Source organism: Cydia amplana, chromosome 15 (assembly GCF_948474715.1).
Source record: "Cydia amplana chromosome 15, ilCydAmpl1.1, whole genome shotgun sequence".
In the NCBI taxonomy this organism is placed as follows: domain Eukaryota; kingdom Metazoa; phylum Arthropoda; class Insecta; order Lepidoptera; family Tortricidae; genus Cydia; species Cydia amplana.
In genome coordinates, this window is record NC_086083.1 from 15,737,804 (window position 1) to 15,762,901 (window position 25,098).

Consider the following 25,098-nt stretch of genomic DNA (forward strand, 5'->3'; position numbering starts at 1 on the left):
GAACGTGCAGTGCAAAATGTCAATATTGTTTTCGTGTTGCTACCTCAAATAAACAGGAATTTTCGCTACAACACTATAAGAAAACCATTCACTATATTATATTATTCAGTATAGTATATCGTTTATTGCAAACCATGGTACAATATAATAGATGTTACAATAAGAAACAGATCACATGGCACCCTGGTAGGGTATGGCAATTATCCTTAAGACTACATTAACTAAATATAATATTTAGTACACTTAAACATACTTTGCTTGCTACTTGCTACATATTATTATTTTCTATGTTTAGGAACTTTGTTTACAAATATTATCATAATAGATCATCCTGCATAAATTCTTCGATGGTATAGTATGATTTTTGCAATAGAACGGACTTGAGTTTTTGTGTAAATAAATGATTTATTTGTATGTTTTTTATTTCAGTAGGTAGTTTATTATATATATATCTTGCACCAAGCTCTACTCAAAGAGATGGTACGACGACAAGATTATATCCCACTGTATGATCTTACATCATAGTCCATGATTCATTCTAAACTAGCGAAGTAAATAGATAAAACGTTTATTTAAATAAATAACATTTGTGGCATTTTTGCCGTTTTTGAAAAAAAAGATTATGCAGGATAGTGAACGTCTCTCATTATCAAGGTGTCAAAAATGAAAAAATTAAATTGTCAAAATCAAATGATGGCGGATCTAATTTGATCGGCATATTTTGGTGTGATTATCAATGTGGGAGCTAATTTTATAAATTAATACATAATGAAATCTGTATTAATGGTGGCTGAAAAGCCATCGTTGGCTCAGAACTTAGCCAATATATTGAGTAATGGAAAATGTACCACTAATAAAGGTATGTGTCTATTTGTATTTTGTACGTTCACGCACGACTCTACCAGCAATTTCTAATAAAATCTAATTTTCTAGGATCAAATTCTGCATGTTCTGTTCACGAATGGAATGGCACATTTAAAAATGAGCCGGTGCATTATAAAATGACCTCTGTATGTGGTCATGTGATGAGTTTGGACTTCACGGGGAAATACAATAACTGGGACAAGGTGGACCCGGTAGAACTGTTCAGCTGTACCACGGAGAAAAAAGAAGCGATGCCGCGTTTGCGGATTCCAGCGTTTTTAGCCCAGGAGTCCAGGGGATGCGACTACCTTGTGCTGTGGCTGGATTGCGATAAAGAGGGGGAGAATATTTGTTTTGAGGTTTGTTTTAATTTATAAGCCATTAATTAATTAATAAAAAAATATTTTACAATTATCTGGTACTGTTTCAAACCTTTTCTAGAATTCATCTTAATTTCCTCAAAAAAAATGGGTTAAGTAGAGAGTTCGCAGCATGCATGAGAAAATGCTGAACTTGTAGGTATTCATAGGCTATAGTAACTACTTACTTTGGTAAGCTGTAAAAAGAAGATATGAAAGAAAACTATTATAGATAGGTACATACTTGTCTATTTTACATGTCTTATGGTTTCCCTTGTGTTCACCTCCTTTAATTCTTTTGCTTTAAATTTCTAACTAGAATCTATTATCAGACGCCTTTTTTTTTCAGGTCATGAGTTGTGTACAGCCATACATGAAAGGAGACATCTGTTCCTCATCTGTGACCTATCGGGCCCGGTTCTCCGCCATTACGGATAAAGACATTAAAGCGGCCATGTTGAATCTGGTGCGGCCCAATGAGAATGAATCCCGCAGTGTTGACGCTCGGCAGGAGCTCGATTTACGTATTGGATGTGCTTTCACTCGGTTTCAGACTAAATACTTTCAAGGTAAGACAAAGCTTTTTTGTCACATATATTCTGCTCTACTAAGCGAACTAGCAATATCTCAAAAGAAAATGCATTGGTAACTTATACTTTAGTTTCTATAGCTAAGAATTCCTTTTTCAAAATCATTGGTTATTGTGTTAGCGCTATTTGGCTTAGGAGGGCAGTATTGTGGCCGTGACAAGGCACAAAGTGGCATTGAAAACAACTATTTCTATATTACAGGAAGATACGGTGACTTAGACGCCTCCCTAATATCGTACGGACCATGCCAGACCCCGACCCTCGGTTTCTGCGTCCAACGCCACGATGAGATCCAGACGTTTAAGCCAGAAACATACTGGGTGCTGCGAGTGACCGCCTCGACGTCTGAAGGCAGAGAACTGCCGCTGGAATGGAAGCGAGTGAGAAGTTTTGATAAGGACATCGCTAATATGTTCTTGTCGGGGATCAAGGAAATTAAGGAAGCTCAGTAAGTCGGAGTTTATTTGGAAGTTCAGATTCTAAACCCTACGAATTGTTCGCACTCCCACTACTACTAGTCACAGCACAGTGTCCAGTGTTATATAGTTCAAAGTTTGTATAGTCATATCACTTCACTAGTAATCATCAGTCTAACTTATTGTTTAAAAGCCAATTGTTGGCACTGTGTGACCTAGGCTCATCAGCTCAATAGCTGCTCGCCTATAATTATATAATAATAATATAATAAACCTCTATAAAGACAAATACTCTTTATTGTATATCTAAATAAAAGATAACAATACAAAAGAAAACACAAATACAACTAGGGCACAAAATCTGAATTATTAACCTTACGTCTTTGTAATAGAGGCTTGCTGTGACGTGACCTATATACGATTATACCATAGATAGACAGTTAACAGTATAAGTAGTCACACTACACCATATTTGTAAATTAAAGGATTGATGTAAAAATAATAAATGAATTATTGTTATTATTGCAAGAATACATAGAAGAAGAAAATGGAATGTATAAAATTATATAAGGTGGAACGAAATTTTCTTTTACTGAATTTCCTTTCATAAATATAGAAAGACATTTTCCTAGCACAAATGAGGCAACAAGTTTCCGTAACAATACGATGGAAAATATTTATGCACTAAATCTGTATGTACTTACCTAATATGCTGGTTCCAGAGTAATACAAGTCCAAGCCAAAGAGAAAGTGAAGGCCCGGCCAACAGCTCTAAACACCGTGGAGTTGATGCGAGTGGCCAGTGCTGGGTTAGGAATGTCCCCACATCAAGCCATGCAGGTGACCATTGTTCATTTTATAATCTTTAATCAGAAATGAGGCAAAATTGAACCATAATACTTTGAAATAAAGTTCAAAATCCGGTGGGAAATATATTCCCTCTGTCTTATAAAGGCTTAATCTGTCAGCTCCCACGGCTCATATATGAGCCGGAACGCTTATGGTGACGTCATATCGTGGGATTCGACAGGTTAATTAAAAAAAGCGGCCAAGTGCGAGTCGGACTCGCCCATAAAGGGTTCCGTATTTAGGGGATTTATGACGTATTAAAAAAATACTACTTACTAGATCTCGTTCAAACCAATTTTCGGTGGAAGTTTGCATGGTAATGTACATCATATATTTTTTTTTTAGTTTTATCATTCTCTTATTTTAGAAGTTACAGGGGGGGGGGACACATTTTACCACTTTGGAAGTGTCTCTCGCGCAAACTATTCAGTTTAGAAAAAAATGATATTAGAAACCTCAATCTCATTTTTGAAGACCTATCCATAGCATAGATACCCCACACGTATGGGTTGGATGAAAAAAAATTTTTTGAGTTTCAGTTCTAAGTATGGGGAACCCCCAAAATTTATTGTTTTTTTTTTCATTTTTGTGTGAAAGTCTTAATGCGGTTCACAGAATACATCTACTTACCAAGTTTCAACAGTATAGTTCTTATAGTTTCGGAAAAAAGTGGCTGTGACATACGGACGGACAGACAGACGGACAGACAGACAGACATGACGAATCTATAAGGGTTCCGTTTTTTGCCATTTGGCTACGGAACCCTAAAAAGTGGCTGTGACATACGGACGGACAGACATGACGAATCCATAAGGGTTCCGTTTTTTGCCATTTGGCTACGGAACCCTAAAAAGCTCCTCTAGATTTGAGAACTCATATGCGAGATGTATCCATACATTGTGATAGTCGATATTGATTGAATTGGTTGTACAGTCGGCATCAGATATATCGGAGCGGCCAAGTTGTTCACAAATATCTAATTATCACTTTGTTAGAGAGTGAATCTTCCGTACCTAGTACTATTATTTATTCTGTGCTCAAGTCAAGAGGCTCTAATTCTTACTAAACTAATCCCTAATTAGGTCTTGATATGCCTATTTAGTTTAAGATACTTAAAGTTCGTTTTTTTTTTCAGGTAGCTGAGCGTTTGTACACTCAAGGTTACATCTCGTACCCGCGTACCGAAACCACCAGTTATCCTGAAAACTATGATTTGATGTAAGTCTCGCGTATTACTACCCTCTAGATAGTCTAGATCAGCGGTCGGCAACCTGCGGCCCGTGAACCTGTCACTTGCGGCCCGCGAGCCGCCCTGGCTATTTTGTATGTAATATTGACAAACGATAATGTCTTATAAGGTCATAAATATTAACAAAGTACGGCCCGCGTCAACTTCGTTAACTGCTATGTGGCCCTTGGCTGCTAAAGGTTGCCGACCGCTGGCTACATGAATAGACTTGCTAAGTTCATCAGATTTTATTATAATATTATTTTTAGCTTTTTTATCTCTATTGCTGTGGGCGTTTCGGGAGGGCTTTATTAGTATCAATAAATTAAGACCCTTTTACAAGTCGTTAGAGTCTTAAATTCTATAATCTATCTATCTATTAAGCCCTTTTGTTCTGAGTTAGAGTATGTCTCTAAGCTCAGTGTGCCGCTTGGCAAAGGCCTCCTCTAGCTCTTTCCGTTGGGGCATAGAGAAAAAAATACATAGAGTGCTCACTCCATACATCAGTTTTAGTACCAAAAAGACTATTAGCATCGAGTAGCGGAACTATCAGCACTGCTACTTGACAATAGATGTCGCCACCGACCGGAAAGTCTTATGCTGTTGAGATAAGACTTTCCGGTCGGTGCTACATCTATTGTCAAGTAGCAGTACTGATAGTTCCGCTACTCGATGCTAGATGTAGACACTGAAATTAATAGTCTGAACTGATGTATGGAGTGAGCACTCTATGTATTTTTTTCTCTATGGTTGGGGTCTGTTGTGGGCCACTTTTCTCCATTTCGGGCCCGCTGTGAAATTGAGTTCATCCTCCCATCTTGTTTGAGGTTTCCTCTGTTTCCATGTGCAACCTCTTGAATTGAATTGAATTATCATTTATTCACAAGAACATATGGTACATGGGATGTTACAATAAAGACACTGAACCTTAATACATTCGGCCGTTAGTCATGTGAAAATTAGAGTTGTTTTAGAATGGAATAGAATCTCATTTAATCAAATAGGATTTTACAATCACTTTTGCATCGTCAAAGTACATTATAAATAAATTACAATTAAATTAAAAAATAAATAACAGCTTACAAAATACAAAATTCAACAATTACAATTAACAATTGATACAAATACATTTCATAATAATTAATTCATTTATTAATAGACGGCCATGCATCTCGATCGTTAATATAGTCTTTGACTGTGTAATATGCCTTAACCTAGTTAACTACTTATTCTAGTGCATGCATATTATTACTTATTTAAATATGCAATAAAAATAATTATAATGTTATATAGTCAAAATTTATAGAACAGGAAGAGAGTTAATACAAAATAAATTTCCTTCTTATATGTCGTTATATTACATTATTAATTTATTATTTTAAATCGGATTACATTAAAAATTATCATTGAAAAAATTTTCTATTTTATTCTATTTTATTGGTATCATCTTGGGTCGTCCCATTCGTTTTTCGTCAAGTTCTTAAATTAGTCCTATTCTGCTTTCGTCACTCATTCTACATTGAAAGCCACCGACGATTGTGACGAATGTAGAATGAGTGACGAAAGAAGAATAGGACTAATTTAAGAACTTGACGAAAAACGAATGGGACGACCCAAGATGATACCTTTTTTTCTATATTATTTCTTGGGTACCAATTAGCATCAGAAAAAAAATTTATTTGTTTTTCGTACCTACATGCTAATTTAAAGTAATAATTTGTCTAACAGGGGCACTCTCCGGCAGCAGCAGAACTCCAACAAATGGGGCTCGGAGGTGCGCGCCCTGGTGGCGGGCGGGATCACCAAGCCCAAGAAGGGCCACGACGCAGGCGACCACCCGCCCATCACGCCCATGCGGCCCGCCTGTAACTATGCCACTATCTATACCGACAACCGGGGTGAATGGAGATAGCTGGGGTGAATAGGGACAAAACTTAAAATGAAAGTATATAACAAAATCACCATATTGTCATTAACTTATATATAAAGACGGGCCTTGCGGGCATTAAGAATGGTCCTAGTTCAGCGGTGTCACTCACTAATTCGAGCCAATCGTGAAGTCTAACGCGCAACTAGTTGCGACCAATCGCGCGCTGTCACGATTGGCTCGAATTCGTGTGCGTGACACCGCTGTACAGTCACCATTCTTAGTGCCCGTAAAGGCCCGTCTTTACGAAGGAATATGTGACGTTCCACGGGTAAAGGTACCTTATGGCGATTGGCACGATATTGTTAACTACGTAACATAAGCGCCAACGCCATAAGGTGAACCTTTTCCCGTGGAACGTCACATACATAAGTCAATGCCTATAGTGATAAATTTAAAAACTTTCCACAGCCGAATCGGAGCTAGAAGGCGACATGTGGCGCATCTACGACTATATCACGCGACACTTTATCGCGAGTTTATCGCGCGACTGCAAGTACCTGAGCACCACCATCACCTTCAAAATAGGCACGGAGACTTTCAGCTACACTGGCAACACTTTGGTGGACGCTGGATACACAGAGATCATGCATTGGCAGGTTAGTTGTAACCACCATGGCTGCTGGATACACAGAGATTATGCATTGGCAGGTTAGTTGTAACCACCATGGCTGCTGGATACACAGAGATTATGCATTGGCAGGTTAGTTGTAACCACCATGGCTGCTGGATACACAGAGATTATGCATTGGCAGGTTAGTTGTAACCACCATGGCTGCTGGATACACAGATTATGCATTGGCAGGTTAGTTGTAACCACCATGGCTGCTGGATACATAGAGATCATGCATTGGCAGGTTAGTTGTAACCACCATGGCTGCTGGATATACAGAGATTATGCATTGGCAGGTTAGTTGTGACCACCGTGGCTCCGCCATTTTGAATTTTTACCACAATCTAAAAATCCAGATATTTACTAACAAAATTTCATTGGGTATCAGTGACAGAGCGTCCATAGAACTCGATTCACATCGACTCAGCCCATCGACACCCCATACTATGATAACTTAGGAACGTACTTGTTACCAACGTTGAGGCATAGTAAATAATCTTATCGAATTAAAATGACTGCTGTTGCATTTTGGTAACACATACCATACTTGCTTTCAAACATAGACGTATTATACCTACTTTTCTTTAGGTTGGTAAAACGTCTACCGTCATTCTAAATTGTGGTGAAAGCGGTTATGTTACGTGTTTATTTTTGTGTTTAGACCAAATAACTTTAGCTTTTATTTAAATGGGGGGCAAATCTTTAAGAAAATGTGAAGTTTGTGGGGTCAGGCGTGTAAGGAAACTTACTTCTGATATATTTTTAGCAAGATTTCCTCTTGATTCGAACAGGTCGGTAAACTGATGTTTTTGTGCGATATTTTCATTTTGAGTCGTTCCCAGATACTAATTTAATTAGTTTGGAGTAGTTTTTATCGTTTACCATCCTTGATTAAAACGAAAACATTCTGTGAATAGATTCTTCTTGTAAAAACTAGGTAACCTAAGACACGAATAGTGTGCGAACAACTTATCGATAATCCCTTTATTTCAGATATCGACTATGGGTAAAGGTAACAGGTAATGAGGATTTGGAATATTTACCTATACAAAGGCTGAATGAAACTCCAACCTCTGAATATCTACATATCTACAAGTGAATGTAAATAAGCCTGACAGCTTTTTCCCTTTGTGGGAAGTTGGAGTTCACAGCCTTCACAGGACTCAGTATTTGCAGGAGTGCTCTAAAAGTAGATTGTAGCGTTATCTACGTTCATAAGCGTATTGTAATATGCCTACGTAAATATAAAACTATCTGTATCTTATCTTTATTATATAAAATAAAATTATTTTTATATTTTGCATTTATTTTATTAATCCACCTGATTCTCAAAATTTACTTTTACAGTAGTACGGTACAACAGCACGTATCGCATATTTATCGATATCGATAAACAGTAGGTACCGGAAGTGTCGAGCCCTAGCGTTGTTTTTTTGTGTTGGCAGTATTGACATGTATTTGGTGTGTTGGCACAATGTACGTTCTTAATTCGGTTTAAGGCTTGTTCGAGAGTGCCGACTCTTAAAACGTAGTGATTTAATACTCTTTGCATCGACTTGTCTATTTAGAGACATCTGAGAACTTCATACTAGAAATTCCAAAGAAATAGTAAGCCATTTAAACTTACCTAGTGAACATTTTTGGCACGCCGCTACTGTTGGATATACCAAGATCACATACTGGGTACAAAAGAGCTGCCAGCTTCCTCGGCTCAACAAATAAGGATTGCGGTTCAGCGAGGAAATGCTGCCAGCATCTTCGGCACTATGCCTCAGGGGCGACTGGTAGGTTAGTTGTTTTAAATGGGTCAGTATGGGGAAATTCGAAGATATTGATATTGAATAGAAGTCTTAGGATTCTTAGGAACTATTAGGTTTTTTGTGAAAGTAATTTTGGCTATGCGACTACGCTCAGTGGATTATGAACTCTATTCTCATTCCCACATGGTACTAACTAATCACTGTTATCTTTACAGGCTTTCGGCAAAGACGAGTTTGTGCCTCTGCTGTCAGTGGACGACATGCTGCGCGCGCACGAGCACCGCCTCGTCGAGTGTCAGACCTCGCCTCCTGACTACCTCACCGAGTCTGAGGTATGCCCCACGTCCTTTGTATCTCACCTAGTGTGAGGTATGCTTCATTTAGACTACCCTACCGAGTCTGAAGTACGCTTTCTTGGTACGCTTCCTTCTAACTACCTCTCGAGTCTGAGGTATGCCCGACCTAGTATCTCACCTAGTGTGAGGTATGCTTCATTTAGACTACCCTACCGAGTCTGAAGTACGCTTTCTTGGTACGCTTCCTTCTGACTACCTCACCGAGTCTGAGGTATGCCCGACCTAGTATCTCACTTAGTGTGAGGTATGGTTCATTTTAGACTACCCTACCGAGTCTGAAGTACGCTTTCTTGGTACGCTTCCTTCTAACTACCTCACCGAGTCTGAGGTATGCCCGACCTAGTATCTCACTTAGTGTGAGGTATGGTTCATTTTAGACTACCCTACCGAGTCTGAAGTACGCTTTCTTGGTACGCTTCCTTCTGACTACCTCACCGAGTCTGAGGTATGCCCCACCTCCTTAGTAGCTCACCTAGTCTGAAGTATGCTTCCTTTAGACTGCCCTACCGAGTCTGAAGTACGCTTTCTTGGTACGCTTTCTTCTAACTACCTCACTGAGTCTGAGGTATGCCCCACCTCCTTAGTAGCTCACCTAGTCTGAAGTATGCTTCCTTTAAGCGGGATTTACATTACGAAATTAGTGTCATGCATCTTGAAATCAGTTTCACGAAAGCAGTTTCGATATATACGAAAGTAATTTCGTGAAATTCACAGCATCGCAGTGACCATGGCCCCATCAGCATCACAGCTACACATCCGCACAGCGCGGGCACTTTCGCGACACTAAGTTTTACACTACGAAACACTGCACACTTCAATATTCACACTACGAAATTAGGTGCATGACACTAATTTCACCAAAAAATCGCACAGGGCACGAAATTGATTTGCTTTCATGAAATTAATTCATGCATTACTAAAATATTAAACTACACGTGAAACTGTTGGTAAAACTAATGTCACGAAATTAATTTCACGCCACTATTTTCCTAATGTAAATCCGGCTTTAGACTACCTCACTGAGTCTGAGGTAAGCCTCCCCCTCACTACTTCACCTAGTCCGAGATACGACCGATCTTCCTTTCAATTGTTTTATCCCGACCAAATATGATAATATATAATATAGATTTTAGTATATGTTTATGTTTTTCTTTTTAGGGTTCCGTAGCCAAATGGCAAAAAACGGAACCCTTATAGATTCGTCATGTCTGTCTGTCTGTCCGTCTGTCCGTCTGTCTGTCCGTCCGTATGTCACAGCCACTTTTCTCCGAAACTATAAGAACTATACTGTTGAAACTTGGTAAGTAGATGTATTCTGTGAACCGCATTAAGATTTTCACACAAAAATAGAAAAAAAAACAATAAATTTTTGGGGTTCCCCATACTTCGAACTGAAACTCAAAAATTTTTTTTTCATCAAACCCATACGTGTGGGGTATCTATGGATAGGTCTTCAAAAATGATATTGAGGTTTCTAATATCATTTTTTTCTAAACTGAATAGTTTGCGCGAGACACACTTCCAAAGTGGTAAAATGTGTCCCCCCCCCCCCCCTGTAACTTCTAAAATAAGAGAATGATAAAACTAAAAAAAATATATGATGTACATTACCATGTAAACTTCCACCGAAAATTGGTTTGAACGAGATCTAGTAAGTAGTTTTTTTTATACGTCATAAATCGCCTAAATACGGAACCCTTCATGGGCGAGTCCGACTCGCACTTGGCCGCTTTTTTTTGTTTGTTTTCTTAATTATTTGTCTTGTATATTTATTTGGTTTTCTCTGTTTTCTTCATTTTTCCTTTTGTTATCTGTTATGGCGTCACCGAATGGACCCTACGGAAGACTTTATAGCTAGCATTATGCTGAGCTGGGTCCATTTCGTGATGCACACTTATTGATTTCTTCTTTTCTTGCTCTTGTTGTCTGTACATGTTCGTACATTTTAATTTTTAACAAGCAGAAACGTCTGCGAACGATGCTATTAAGCTTAGAATAAATTTAAAAGTGGAAAAATTACTGTCTTGGGTGAGACTTGAACTCACGGCCTCTGGATCGATACTCCAGCGCTCTGCCATCTGAGCCACCAAGACATTCAAGACATTCATGAGTTCAAGTCTCACCCAAGACAGTAATTTTTCCACTTTTAAATGTTCGTACATGTTTTGTGATCGTCACGAATAAAAATGTTTTATCTTTATCTTATGATAGGTATTATCAAAGATAATAGATAGTATAGTATAGAGGGGTCCTGTCATAGTAAATTTTTTTGTCACAGTAAATTTACTGCTATCTATCGACACACGATTAAAACTCAAAATTAAAATGTATAAAACTATCAAAAAAAATTATATACATGGATAAATGATTTTATTATATTTATATCATCTTGACCCATGTTCTTTCCCTGATACCTATGGGTTAAATATCAAACGGTGTCGTCAACGCCATGTAGCGGAGCATAGGCCAAAGGTGTGTGCGCCATCTATCCGAGAATGCCTTTTTCTTGATTTCCGAGGCACGTTTTTTCCTCATTAGACTTTATTCATGTTAATACGGAGTTCCATATGTCTTTGGTATTATTGAATGTTTTGTGTCTCAGGTGATCACTCTAATGGAAAAGCACGGAATTGGCACGGACGCGTCCATCCCCGTTCACATCAACAACATCTGCCAGCGGAACTACGTTACCGTGGGCAGCGGCCGCCGGCTGGTGCCCACTAATCTTGGCATTGTCCTCGTCCACGGCTATCAGAAGGTAAAGGGTCTCTATTGGCACGGACGCGTCCATCCCCGTGCACATCAACAACATCTGCCAGCGGAACTACGTTACCGTGGGCAGCGGCCGACGGCTGGTGCCCACTAACCTGGGCATTGTACTCGTCCACGGCTATCAGAAGGTAAAGGGTCTCTATTGGCACGGACGCGTCCATCCCCGTGCACATCAACAACATCTGCCAGCGGAACTACGTTACCGTGGGCAGCGGCCGACGGCTGGTGCCCACTAACCTGGGCATTGTACTCGTCCACGGCTATCAGAAGGTAAAGGGTCTCTATTGGCACGGACGCGTCCATCCCCGTGCACATCAACAACATCTGCCAGCGGAACTACGTTACCGTGGGCAGCGGCCGACGGCTGGTGCCCACTAACCTGGGCATTGTACTCGTCCACGGCTATCAGAAGGTAAAGGGTCTCTATTGGCACGGACGCGTCCATCCCCGTGCACATCAACATCTGCCAGCGGAACTACGTTACCGTGGGCAGCGGCCGCCGGCTGGTTCCCACTAATCTTGGCATTGTACTCGTCCACGGCTATCAGAAGGTAAATCGTCGTAATTAGTTTCATTTGTGGCCTTTCTAGGTTGGTTTCTAAAAAGTTTTGGTCCTAGATAAAAATGAAATATAGTTGGTCAAACCAATTTGTCAGTCAGTGTAACAACCAGGAAAACGATACTCATCTTCTTTTGGGTGCTAGTACTAGTGTAGGACAAAGATAGTACGATTCTGTCTGTCTATGTTTGAAATGAGACAGTCCTTTGACAAACTATAGATTGTGGCATAAAAAATATCGTTAATTCAAAAGTTAGGGAAGTCCTAAGACCTACCAATAGCAGCCGTAGATCTGGTAGCTGCCCTAAGTGACCCATTATAAAAAAACATGGAACAAATGTTTAAAAATATGTGGAACTAGCGGCCCGCCCCGGCTTCGCACGGGTTAACAAATTATACATAAACCTTCCTCTTGAATCACTCTTATCTACTAAAAAAAAACCGCATCAAAATCCGTTGCGTAGTCTTAAAGATCTAAGCATACATAGGGACAGACAGACAGCGGGAAGCGACTTTGTTTTATACTAGTAGTGATACAGTCAAATACCCTATTCCCTTTCCATTTCAGATCGACCCAGAACTCGTCCTACCTACCATGCGCTCAGCCGTCGAAGAGCAACTCAACCTCATCGCAATCGGTCGAGCCGATTTCCAAGCAGTCCTATCCCACACCACCGAGATATTCAGAAGAAAGTTCCAGTATTTCGTCCGCTCCATCGAGGGAATGGACCAACTGTTTGAAGTTAATTTTTCATCGCTAAAAGCGAGTGGAAAAGCCTTGAGTAGATGTGGAAAGTGTAGGCGTTATATGAGATATATACAGGTAAGTTTGAGTGTTCTACTCTAAGAACAAATTAAATTACTACCTATGAAAATATTTTAATTTGTATTTTTCAAGTAGACACAGTACTATTAACATTTTCCACGCCGTGTCAAACACAAAAGCTGTCACTCAGACGCCACATGATTGAAGTGTCAAAACTGAAGTTGAACTTTATGTATATGCAGGTAGGTCGATGTTGCTCTGTGGTCTGTGACCGATTAATCGGTCTTTGGCGTTGAAACTACGGTGCGGATATATCGGTCATTGGCGTCCAAAAGGTTAAGAGCTACCTGTGATTTTTATCGATTTTTGACAAGTTTTGAATCGTACTATCTCCTACCTTTGCACCACAGATATAATTATAAGACAAACGGCTATCAGTTCTTCAATCTTTGATATCCATTTCATTCTCATGTCAAAAAACAGTTTAAGGCACAGTATGGTTTACGAAGGGTGCTAGTGCTGCACTCTGGCGACAGGGCGGACACGCCATACATCAAAAATGATTTGCGTTTATATGTGTGCGCGGCACGTCTGTACACGCGTCATTGAGTTTCTGACGGAATCCTGACATGCTCTCAGTAGAGTGACTTACGCACACATTCATGTCGCGGGCGAGGTAATCCGAGTCGGGGCGGGGCGGTGCGTGTCCGTTCTGTATGATAATACTATTACTTATTCTGTGCTCTGGCGGCAGAACTTCAACTTCAACTTCAACATTTATTCAGCAAATAGGCCACAAGGGCACTTTTACACGTCAACATTGAATTAACATACAAGCAAAATAATAATAATAATACATCAACAATTATTAAATACAACTACAACTATCAAATCAAACTAACGTAATACAATTACTTAGAGATGTATAAAGTCTCTTAATGTCGAATTACATAAAAAAACTATAATAATAATATTAAAATATAAACAAAACAGATACATGGAAAAAAATCTAAACTTATTTAGAGGTGTAAATGTCTCTAAGTGTCAGAACTAAAAAATAACATAGTTTATCAAATTATCCTTAGAGATGTATAGGGTCTCCAAGAGTCACAATCCTGTAAGATTAACACATTACGAGAAAAAAAAAACATACGAGAACCGAATGAGGCGTCTCACTGCAATTAAATTAAAAAATAAAGTTACTAAATATATTCGTGTTAGCTTAAACAGACCCGTCTCCACAAACAGAACATTGTAGTAATACCCCATATTGGCTCTTAGGATTATGAAATCTCACATTCCAGGCCAAACCGACCCGCCTCCACTGCTCGCATTGCGACGACACGTACGGGCTGCCCCAGAACGGCACCGTCCGCATCTACCGCGAGCTCAAGTGTCCGCTGGACGACTTCGAGCTGCTGTCCTGGTCTACCGGCACCAAGGGCAAGAGCTTCCCGCTCTGCCCCTACTGCTACAACCACCCTCCCTTCAGGTTAGAGTAACACTGCTCGCATTGCGACACGTACGGTCCCCTCAGAACGGCACCGTCCGCATCTACCGCGAGCTCAAGTGTCCGCTGGACGACTTCGAGCTGCTGTCCTGGTCTACCGGCACCAAGGGCAAGAGCTTCCCGCTCTGCCCCTACTGCTACAACCACCCTCCCTTCAGGTTAGTGTAACACTGCTCGCACCGCGACACGTACGGCGTCCCTCAGAACGGCACCGTCCGCATCTACCGCGAGCTCAAGTGTCCGCTGGACGACTTCGAGCTGCTGTCCTGGTCTACCGGCACCAAGGGCAAGAGCTTCCCGCTCTGCCCCTACTGCTACAACCACCCTCCCTTCAGGTTAGTGTGACACTGCTCGCATTGCGACACGTACGGTCCCCTCAGAACGGCACCGTCCGCATCTACCGCGAGCTCAAGTGTCCGCTGGACGACTTCGAGCTGCTGTCCTGGTCTACCGGCACCAAGGGCAAGAGCTTCCCGCTCTGCCCCTACTGCTACAACCACCCTCCCTTCAGGTTAGTGTGACACTGCTCGCATTGCGACACGTACGGTCCCCTCAGAACGGCACCGTCCGCATCTACCGCGAGCTCAAGTGTCCGCTGGACGACTTCGAGCTGCTGTCCTGGTCTACCGGCACCAAGGGCAAGAGCTTCCCGCTCTGCCCCTACTGCTACAACCACCCGCCCTTCAGGTTAGTGTGACACTGCTCGCATCCGACACGTACGGTCCCCTCAGAACGGCACCGTCCGCATCTACCGCGAGCTCAAGTGTCCGCTGGACGACTTTTAGCTACTGTCCTGGTCTACCGGCACCAAGGGCAAGAGCCTCCCGCTCTGCCCCTACTGCTACAACCACCCTCCCTTCAGGTTAGTGTGACACTGCTCGCATCCGACACGTACGGCGTCCCTCAGAACGGCACCGTCCGCATCTACCGCGAGCTCAAGTGTCCACTGGACGACTTTTAGCTACTGTCCTGGTCTACCGGCACCAAGGGCAAGAGCTTCCCGCTCTGCCCCTACTGCTACAACCACCCTCCCTTCAGGTTAGTGTGACACTGCTCGCATCCGACACGTACGGCGTCCCTCAGAACGGCACCGTCCGCATCTACCGCGAGCTCAAGTGTCCGCTGGACGACTTCGAGCTGCTGTCCTGGTCTACCGGCACCAAGGGCAAGAGCTTCCCGCTCTGCCCCTACTGCTACAACCACCCTCCCTTCAGGTTAGTGTAACACTGCTCGCATCCGACACGTACGGTCCCATCAGAACGGCACCGTCCGCATCTACCGCGAGCTCAAGTGTCCGCTGGACGACTTTTAGCTACTGTCCTGGTCTACCGGCACCAAGGGCTAGAGCTTCCCGCTCTGCCCCTACTGCTACAACCACCCTCCCTTCAGGTTAGAGTAACACTGCTCGCATTGCGACACGTACGGTCCCCTCAGAACGGCACCGTCCGCATCTACCGCGAGCTCAAGTGTCCGCTGGACGACTTCGAGCTGCTGTCCTGGTCTACCGGCACCAAGGGCAAGAGCTTCCCGCTCTGCCCCTACTGCTACAACCACCCTCCCTTCAGGTTAGAGTAACACTGCTCGCATTGCGACACGTACGGTCCCCTCAGAACGGCACCGTCCGCATCTACCGCGAGCTCAAGTGTCCGCTGGACGACTTCGAGCTGCTGTCCTGGTCTACCGGCACCAAGGGCAAGAGCTTCCCGCTCTGCCCCTACTGCTACAACCACCCTCCCTTCAGGTTAGAGTAACACTGCTCGCATTGCGACACGTACGGTCCCCTCAGAACGGCACCGTCCGCATCTACCGCGAGCTCAAGTGTCCGCTGGACGACTTCGAGCTGCTGTCCTGGTCTACCGGCACCAAGGGCAAGAGCTTCCCGCTCTGCCCCTACTGCTACAACCACCCTCCCTTCAGGTTAGAGTAACACTGCTCGCATTGCGACACGTACGGTCCCCTCAGAACGGCACCGTCCGCATCTACCGCGAGCTCAAGTGTCCGCTGGACGACTTCGAGCTGCTGTCCTGGTCTACCGGCACCAAGGGCAAGAGCTTCCCGCTCTGCCCCTACTGCTACAACCACCCTCCCTTCAGGTTAGAGTAACACTGCTCGCATTGCGACACGTACGGTCCCCTCAGAACGGCACCGTCCGCATCTACCGCGAGCTCAAGTGTCCGCTGGACGACTTCGAGCTGCTGTCCTGGTCTACCGGCACCAAGGGCAAGAGCTTCCCGCTCTGCCCCTACTGCTACAACCACCCTCCCTTCAGGTTAGAGTAACACTGCTCGCATTGCGACACGTACGGTCCCCTCAGAACGGCACCGTCCGCATCTACCGCGAGCTCAAGTGTCCGCTGGACGACTTCGAGCTGCTGTCCTGGTCTACCGGCACCAAGGGCAAGAGCTTCCCGCTCTGCCCCTACTGCTACAACCACCCTCCCTTCAGGTTAGAGTAACACTGCTCGCATTGCGACACGTACGGTCCCCTCAGAACGGCACCGTCCGCATCTACCGCGAGCTCAAGTGTCCGCTGGACGACTTCGAGCTGCTGTCCTGGTCTACCGGCACCAAGGGCAAGAGCTTCCCGCTCTGCCCCTACTGCTACAACCACCCTCCCTTCAGGTTAGTACCGATCGATGGCACTACTAGTGGGCTATAGTTTTCATTGAAAGTATTTATTAAGCTGTGGTTTTACGATTATTTTATATTTTTTGGACTCTTGGTTCAAAAGTTAGAGGTGGAGGGACATATATATATTGTTTCTTTAGGAGCGATTATTTCCGAAAATGTTTACTTTATCAAAACAAGCAACAACGGTTGCACTCCGGGAGTGCCGATAGAAGTGAAAACTCACCTCACTATGTTACCGACGCCCGGTAACACGATACATACGTTTAGCGGAGGTATTCTATTTATTTATTATATATTATTATCATTCTCAAATAAGATCACACTTTTTCATTGACATGTATATTTACATACTGCCATGACAACGTCAAATTATTTGAACATAGGTAAAGAGTCTTGAAAAGGAGTCCGCAACATAAATGTCAAATAACATTGAGTTTTTCTTTATTGATTTAAATGCCATCTAAATTATGAGCGGCCACCTTACGTGGGTTACGCTCCTTACGGTCACGTGATCGCCTTACGCTGTCTCGAGTTTATCATTTTTCCCCACCTCAAAAAGTGCCCAGTGCCTGTATGGGTGACATCCCTAACAAAAATTTTTTTTGTAGTTTTTATTTTACCGTTCTGTCGCAATGCATGATTCTTATGTATCCATGCTAAATTGCAGCTTTTTAGCACTATCACGGAGCAATTTTATAGTAGTTTATGCAACAGTGATATAATAAGGGTTCTTAAAATTCAAGGGTCGAAGTTACAAAACGAGACGTAGTCGAGTTTTGTAAAAAAAGACCCGAGAATTTTAAGAACCAATTATGAGCTGTTGCATACATTACTTTTTCTATGACAGCTGCAGCAAAAAAAAAAAAGAAAAGAAAAAAAAAAAGTTATTATTAAAAAAAAAGAGTTATTATTAAAAAAAAGAGTTATTATTTAAAAAAAATTGAGTTATTATTTAAAAAAAAAAGAGTTATTATTTAAAAAAAAAAAGAGTTATTATTGTAAATGAAAACATACCTCTTTCAATCAAGATGATCGGAACTTGTATCTTTAAAAAAAATAAAGCAGTTGTATTATACTCATAAGATGACTGCTAGCAGTCATCTTATGAGCCTATAGACAAAGCATTCAAATGACATTGCTTTAGATATCACTGTCAGTCATTTAATTGACACATTTAAGTGCTGGAGTAGAAATAAATTATAGGTAGATCGCTTCACCCGAGCCACGCGCAAAGTAGGCGCGCGGCTCAAGGGGACGACCTTTGCCCTTCAAAAACTGTTCCGCCCAGTGGGCATAGCCGAGATGTCATCAAGGCCCAATAATTTCCTTACTCATTAGATTGAGGCACGAAGTGTGAAATACGTGAGCTTCGGGTCATAAAATTACGATAACACAACGATAGCGCCATCTAACTGACGCGCAGAGACATCTAGCGGGGAATTGGGGAAACTTTATACTGTTATTTGCTAACAATGTACAGGTTGATTCACAAGAGCTGGCGCGAATGGAATGAATGAGTGAATGAAAATATGTTGACGTTTTCGTCTTTCACGAATTTTAGGACAAGTCGTGTTTTTTACCCGACAGCGCGACGTGAAGAAGGGTAATGTGTTTGTTAAATAACGAGAGTAAATCTACAGTTCTATGCGAACGCGAATAGTACTGAAGTAAGAATTGGATTAATTGATAAAACTTGATTTTACATATTTATGGTATTTTGTTTTTATTTTCTTTTTTTCTTTGCTCTACAATCGTTGTCTTGTCTGGGAGAGGCCGTAATTTTTTTTTTTTTTAAATTAACTATGTCATTTTGTTTTAGGCAGAGGGAATTTGTTTCCCACGTGATTTTTAACTTTGTTTCACAGTGATAGGGTTCAATTTTGCATATTTTCTGATACCCTTATGCCTTATAAAGGGTTAAACGTACCCATACCCTTCGGGGTAACTTCGGTTAATGGAATTCAACAAAAACACGGTGTATAATGTAGTTATTATTACTGTTATAAGCCCTTCTTGGCTACAACGGATTAAAAATACATTTTTTATCGAAGTTTTTTTTTTTAGTTTTCTAAGCCCCTTTGAAATATTGTCATTGTCAAATATTTTTTATATTTCTATTTTTTGTAACAGGGACATGAAGAAAGGCTTCGGCTGTAACTCGTGCACGCACCCGACGTGCGCTTACGGCGTCAACTCAACCGGCGTGTCGGGCTGTGTCGAGTGCGACAACGGCGTGCTAGTGCTCGACCCGGCCGCTCCCAAGTGGAAGCTCGCTTGTAACAGGTACTGTTGACAGTTGTAGTAGTTACAGTTACGTTACTGTGTCAAGTCAAGCTGTGTCGAGTGCGACAACGGCGTGCTAGTGCTCGACCCGGCCGCGCCCAAGTGGAAGCTCGCTTGCAACAGGTACTGTTGACAGTTGTAGTAGTTACGTTACTGTGTCAAGCCAAGCGGCGTGTCGGGCTGTGTCGAGTGCGACAACGGCGTGCTAGTGCTCGACCCGGCCGCGCCCAAGTGGAAGCTCGCTTGCAACAGGTACTGTTGACAGTTGTAGTAGTTACGTTACTGTGTCAAGCCAACCGGCGTGTCGGGCTGTGTCGAGTGCGACAACGGCGTGCTAGTGCTCGACCCGGCCGCGCCCAAGTGGAAGCTCGCTTGCAACAGGTACTGTTGACAGTTGTAGTAGTTACGTTACTGTGTCAAGCCAAGCGGCGTGTCGGGCTGTGTCGAGTGCGATAACGGCGTGCTAGTGCTCGACCCGGCCGCGCCCAAGTGGAAGCTCGCTTGCAACAGGTACTGTTGACAGTTGTAGTAGTTACGTTACTGTGTCAAGCCAACCGGCGTGTCGGGCTGTGTCGAGTGCGACAACGGCGTGCTAGTGCTCGACCCGGCCGCGCCCAAGTGGAAGCTCGCTTGCAACAGGTACTGTTGACAGTTGTAGTAGTTACGTTACTGTGTCAAGCCAAGCGGCGTGTCGGGCTGTGTCGAGTGCGACAACGGCGTGCTAGTGCTCGACCCGGCCGCGCCCAAGTGGAAGCTCGCTTGCAACAGGTACTGTTGACAGTTGTAGTAGTTACGTTACTGTGTCAAGCCAAGCGGCGTGTCGGGCTGTGTCGAGTGCGACAACGGCGTGCTAGTGCTCGACCCGGCCGCGCCCAAGTGGAAGCTCGCTTGCAACAGGTACTGTTGACAGTTGTAGTAGTTACAGTTACGTTACTGTGTCAAGTCAAGCTGTGTCGAGTGCGACAACGGCGTGCTAGTGCTCGACCCGGCCGCGCCCAAGTGGAAGCTCGCTTGTAACAGGTATTGTTGACAGTTGTAGTAGTTACGTTACTGTGTCAAGCCAACCGGCGTGTCGGCCTGTGTCGAGTGCGACAACGGCGTGCTAGTGCTCGACCCGGCCGCGCCCAAGTGGAAGCTCGCTTGCAACAGGTACTGTTGACAGTTGTAGTAGTTACGTTACTGTGTCAAGCCAAGCGGCGTGTCGGGCTGTGTCGAGTGCGACAACGGCGTGCTAGTGCTCGACCCGGCCGCGCCCAAGTGGAAGCTCGCTTGCAACAGGTACTGTTGACAGTTGTAGTAGTTACGTTACTGTGTCAAGCCAAGCGGCGTGTCGGGCTGTGTCGAGTGCGACAACGGCGTGCTAGTGCTCGACCCGGCCGCGCCCAAGTGGAAGCTCGCTTGCAACAGGTACTGTTGACAGTTGTAGTAGTTACAGTTACGTTACTGTGTCAAGTCAAGCTGTGTCGAGTGCGACAACGGCGTGCTAGTGCTCGACCCGGCCGCGCCCAAGTGGAAGCTCGCTTGTAACAGGTATTGTTGACAGTTGTAGTAGTTAAGTTAACTTGCATGACATACAATGTACATCTGGTCTCCCGCGATACAGGCCTAGCCTAGTGCGGGGACTCCTGGAATCTCGGCATGTCAATTTAGTTATGCACAACTCTTACCAGTAACTCGTGTTGTAACCACTGTTGTATCCTTTCCGTGCAATAAAATATATTTTTATCTTATCTTATCTTACGTTACTGTGTCAAGCCAACCGGCGTGTCGGGCTGTGTCGAGTGCGACAACGGCGTGCTAGTGCTCGACCCGGCCGCGCCCAAGTGGAAGCTCGCTTGTAACAGGTATTGTTGACAGTTGTAGTAGTTACGTTACTGTGTCAAGCCAACCGGCGTGTCGGGCTGTGTCGAGTGCGACAACGGCGTGCTAGTGCTCGACCCGGCCGCGCCCAAGTGGAAGCTCGCTTGCAACAGGTACTGTTGACAGTTGTAGTAGTTACAGTTACGTTACTGTGTCAAGTCAAGCTGTGTCGAGTGCGACAACGGCGTGCTAGTGCTCGACCCGGCCGCGCCCAAGTGGAAGCTCGCTTGTAACAGGTATTGTTGACAGTTGTAGTAGTTACGTTACTGTGTCAAGCCAACCGGCGTGTCGGGCTGTGTCGAGTGCGACAACGGCGTGCTAGTGCTCGACCCGGCCGCGCCCAAGTGGAAGCTCGCTTGCAACAGGTACTGTTGACAGTTGTAGTAGTTACAGTTACGTTACTGTGTCAAGTCAAGCTGTGTCGAGTGCGACAACGGCGTGCTAGTGCTCGACCCGGCCGCGCCCAAGTGGAAGCTCGCTTGCAACAGGTATTGTTGACAGTTGTAGTAGTTACGTTACTGTGTCAAGCCAACCGGCGTGTCGGGCTGTGTCGAGTGCGACAACGGCGTGCTAGTGCTCGACCCGGCCGCGCCCAAGTGGAAGCTCGCTTGTAACAGGTATTGTTGACAGTTGTAGTAGTTACGTTACTGTGTCAAGCCAACCGGCGTGTCGGGCTGTGTCGAGTGCGACAACGGCGTGCTAGTGCTCGACCCGGCCGCGCCCAAGTGGAAGCTCGCTTGTAACAGGTATTGTTGACAGTTGTAGTAGTTACGTTACTGTGTCAAGCCAACCGGCGTGTCGGGCTGTGTCGAGTGCGACAACGGCGTGCTAGTGCTCGACCCGGCCGCGCCCAAGTGGAAGCTCGCTTGTAACAGGTATTGTTGACAGTTGTAGTAGTTACGTTACTGTGTCAAGCCAACCGGCGTGTCGGGCTGTGTCGAGTGCGACAACGGCGTGCTAGTGCTCGACCCGGCCGCGCCCAAGTGGAAGCTCGCTTGTAACAGGTATTGTTGACAGTTGTAGTAGTTACGTTACTGTGTCAAGCCAACCGGCGTGTCGGGCTGTGTCGAGTGCGACAACGGCGTGCTAGTGCTCGACCCGGCCGCGCCCAAGTGGAAGCTCGCTTGTAACAGGTATTGTTGACAGTTGTAGTAGTTACGTTACTGTGTCAAGCCAACCGGCGTGTCGGGCTGTGTCGAGTGCGACAACGGCGTGCTAGTGCTCGACCCGGCCGCGCCCAAGTGGAAGCTCGCTTGTAACAGGTATTGTTGACAGTTGTAGTAGTTACGTTACTGTGTCAAGCCAACCGGCGTGTCGGGCTGTGTCGAGTGCGACAACGGCGTGCTAGTGCTCGACCCGGCCGCGCCCAAGTGGAAGCTCGCTTGTAACAGGTATTGTTGACAGTTGTAGTAGTTACGTTACTGTGTCAAGCCAACCGGCGTGTCGGGCTGTGTCGAGTGCGACAACGGCGTGCTAGTGCTCGACCCGGCCGCGCCCAAGTGGAAGCTCGCTTGTAACAGGTATTGTTGACAGTTGTAGTAGTTACGTTACTGTGTCAAGCCAACCGGCGTGTCGGGCTGTGTCGAGTGCGACAACGGCGTGCTAGTGCTCGACCCGGCCGCTCCCAAGTGGAAGCTCGCTTGCAACAGGTACTGTTGACAGTTGTAGTAGTTACGTTACTGTGTCAACTCAACCGGCGTGTCGGGCTGTGTCGAGTGCGACAACGGCGTGCTAGTGCTGGACCCGGCCGCGCCCAAGTGGAAGCTCGCTTGCAACAGGTACTGTTGACTGTTGTAGTAGTTACAGTTACGTTACTGTGTCAAGTCAACCGGCGTGTCGGGCTGTGTCGAGTGCGATAACGGCGTGCTAGTGCTCGACCCGGCCGCGCCCAAGTGGAAGCTCGCTTGCAACAGGTACTGTTGACAGTTGTAGTAGTTACGTTACTGTGTCAAGCCAAGCGGCGTGTCGGGCTGTGTCGAGTGCGATAACGGCGTGCTAGTGCTCGACCCGGCCGCGCCCAAGTGGAAGCTCGCTTGCAACAGGTACTGTTGACAGTTGTAGTAGTTACGTTACTGTGTCAAGCCAACCGGCGTGTCGGGCTGTGTCGAGTGCGACAACGGCGTGCTAGTGCTCGACCCGGCCGCGCCCAAGTGGAAGCTCGCTTGTAACAGGTATTGTTGACAGTTGTAGTAGTTACGTTACTGTGTCAAGCCAACCGGCGTGTCGGGCTGTGTCGAGTGCGACAACGGCGTGCTAGTGCTCGACCCGGCCGCGCCCAAGTGGAAGCTCGCTTGTAACAGGTATTGTTGACAGTTGTAGTAGTTACGTTACTGTGTCAAGCCAACCGGCGTGTCGGGCTGTGTCGAGTGCGACAACGGCGTGCTAGTGCTCGACCCGGCCGCGCCCAAGTGGAAGCTCGCTTGCAACAGGTACTGTTGACAGTTGTAGTAGTTACGTTACTGTGTCAAGCCAAGCGGCGTGTCGGGCTGTGTCGAGTGCGACAACGGCGTGCTAGTGCTCGACCCGGCCGCGCCCAAGTGGAAGCTCGCTTGCAACAGGTACTGTTGACAGTTGTAGTAGTTACGTTACTGTGTCAAGCCAAGCGGCGTGTCGGGCTGTGTCGAGTGCGACAACGGCGTGCTAGTGCTCGACCCGGCCGCGCCCAAGTGGAAGCTCGCTTGCAACAGGTACTGTTGACAGTTGTAGTAGTTACGTTACTGTGTCAAGCCAACCGGCGTGTCGGGCTGTGTCGAGTGCGACAACGGCGTGCTAGTGCTCGACCCGGCCGCGCCCAAGTGGAAGCTCGCTTGCAACAGGTACTGTTGACAGTTGTAGTAGTTACGTTACTGTGTCAAGCCAAGCGGCGTGTCGGGCTGTGTCGAGTGCGACAACGGCGTGCTAGTGCTCGACCCGGCCGCGCCCAAGTGGAAGCTCGCTTGCAACAGGTACTGTTGACAGTTGTAGTAGTTACGTTACTGTGTCAAGCCAAGCGGCGTGTCGGGCTGTGTCGAGTGCGATAACGGCGTGCTAGTGCTCGACCCGGCCGCGCCCAAGTGGAAGCTCGCTTGCAACAGGTACTGTTGACAGTTGTAGTAGTTACGTTACTGTGTCAAGCCAAGCGGCGTGTCGGGCTGTGTCGAGTGCGATAACGGCGTGCTAGTGCTCGACCCGGCCGCGCCCAAGTGGAAGCTCGCTTGCAACAGGTACTGTTGACAGTTGTAGTAGTTACGTTACTGTGTCAAGCCAAGCGGCGTGTCGGGCTGTGTCGAGTGCGATAACGGCGTGCTAGTGCTCGACCCGGCCGCGCCCAAGTGGAAGCTCGCTTGCAACAGGTACTGTTGACAGTTGTAGTAGTTACGTTACTGTGTCAAGCCAAGCGGCGTGTCGGGCTGTGTCGAGTGCGATAACGGCGTGCTAGTGCTCGACCCGGCCGCGCCCAAGTGGAAGCTCGCTTGCAACAGGTACTGTTGACAGTTGTAGTAGTTACGTTACTGTGTCAAGCCAACCGGCGTGTCGGGCTGTGTCGAGTGCGACAACGGCGTGCTAGTGCTCGACCCGGCCGCGCCCAAGTGGAAGCTCGCTTGCAACAGGTACTGTTGACAGTTGTAGTAGTTACAGTTACGTTACTGTGTCAAGTCAAGCTGTGTCGAGTGCGACAACGGCGTGCTAGTGCTCGACCCGGCCGCGCCCAAGTGGAAGCTCGCTTGTAACAGGTATTGTTGACAGTTGTAGTAGTTACGTTACTGTGTCAAGCCA

General features: G+C 45.4%; 2 protein-coding genes and 1 non-coding gene across 3 annotated transcripts in view; 2 read left to right on the forward strand and 1 right to left on the reverse strand.

Annotated features, from left to right (window-relative positions):
* Window positions 1-25,098, forward strand: part of LOC134654661 (zinc finger BED domain-containing protein 4-like) — a 1,082,235-nt gene that overhangs the window by 191,597 nt on the left and 865,540 nt on the right. The gene's annotated exons all lie outside the window — the stretch shown is intronic.
* Window positions 710-25,098, forward strand: part of LOC134654681 (DNA topoisomerase 3-beta-1) — a 37,989-nt gene continuing 13,600 nt past the window's right edge. The window contains exons 1-13 of the mRNA XM_063510160.1: window positions 710-859; window positions 934-1,223; window positions 1,573-1,792; window positions 2,015-2,261; window positions 2,952-3,069; window positions 4,214-4,296; window positions 6,035-6,171; window positions 6,645-6,832; window positions 8,822-8,938; window positions 11,565-11,720; window positions 12,862-13,116; window positions 14,364-14,551; window positions 19,330-19,482. Coding sequence (XP_063366230.1) covers window positions 769-859; window positions 934-1,223; window positions 1,573-1,792; window positions 2,015-2,261; window positions 2,952-3,069; window positions 4,214-4,296; window positions 6,035-6,171; window positions 6,645-6,832; window positions 8,822-8,938; window positions 11,565-11,720; window positions 12,862-13,116; window positions 14,364-14,551; window positions 19,330-19,482 — 2,243 coding nt within the window. The 5' untranslated portion in view covers window positions 710-768. The remainder of the gene's footprint in view (window positions 860-933; window positions 1,224-1,572; window positions 1,793-2,014; window positions 2,262-2,951; window positions 3,070-4,213; window positions 4,297-6,034; window positions 6,172-6,644; window positions 6,833-8,821; window positions 8,939-11,564; window positions 11,721-12,861; window positions 13,117-14,363; window positions 14,552-19,329; window positions 19,483-25,098) is intronic.
* LOC134654909 (U12 minor spliceosomal RNA) lies at window positions 18,400-18,547 on the reverse strand. Its single transcript, XR_010097389.1, has one exon. It is a non-coding gene; the product is annotated as a U12 minor spliceosomal RNA (small nuclear RNA).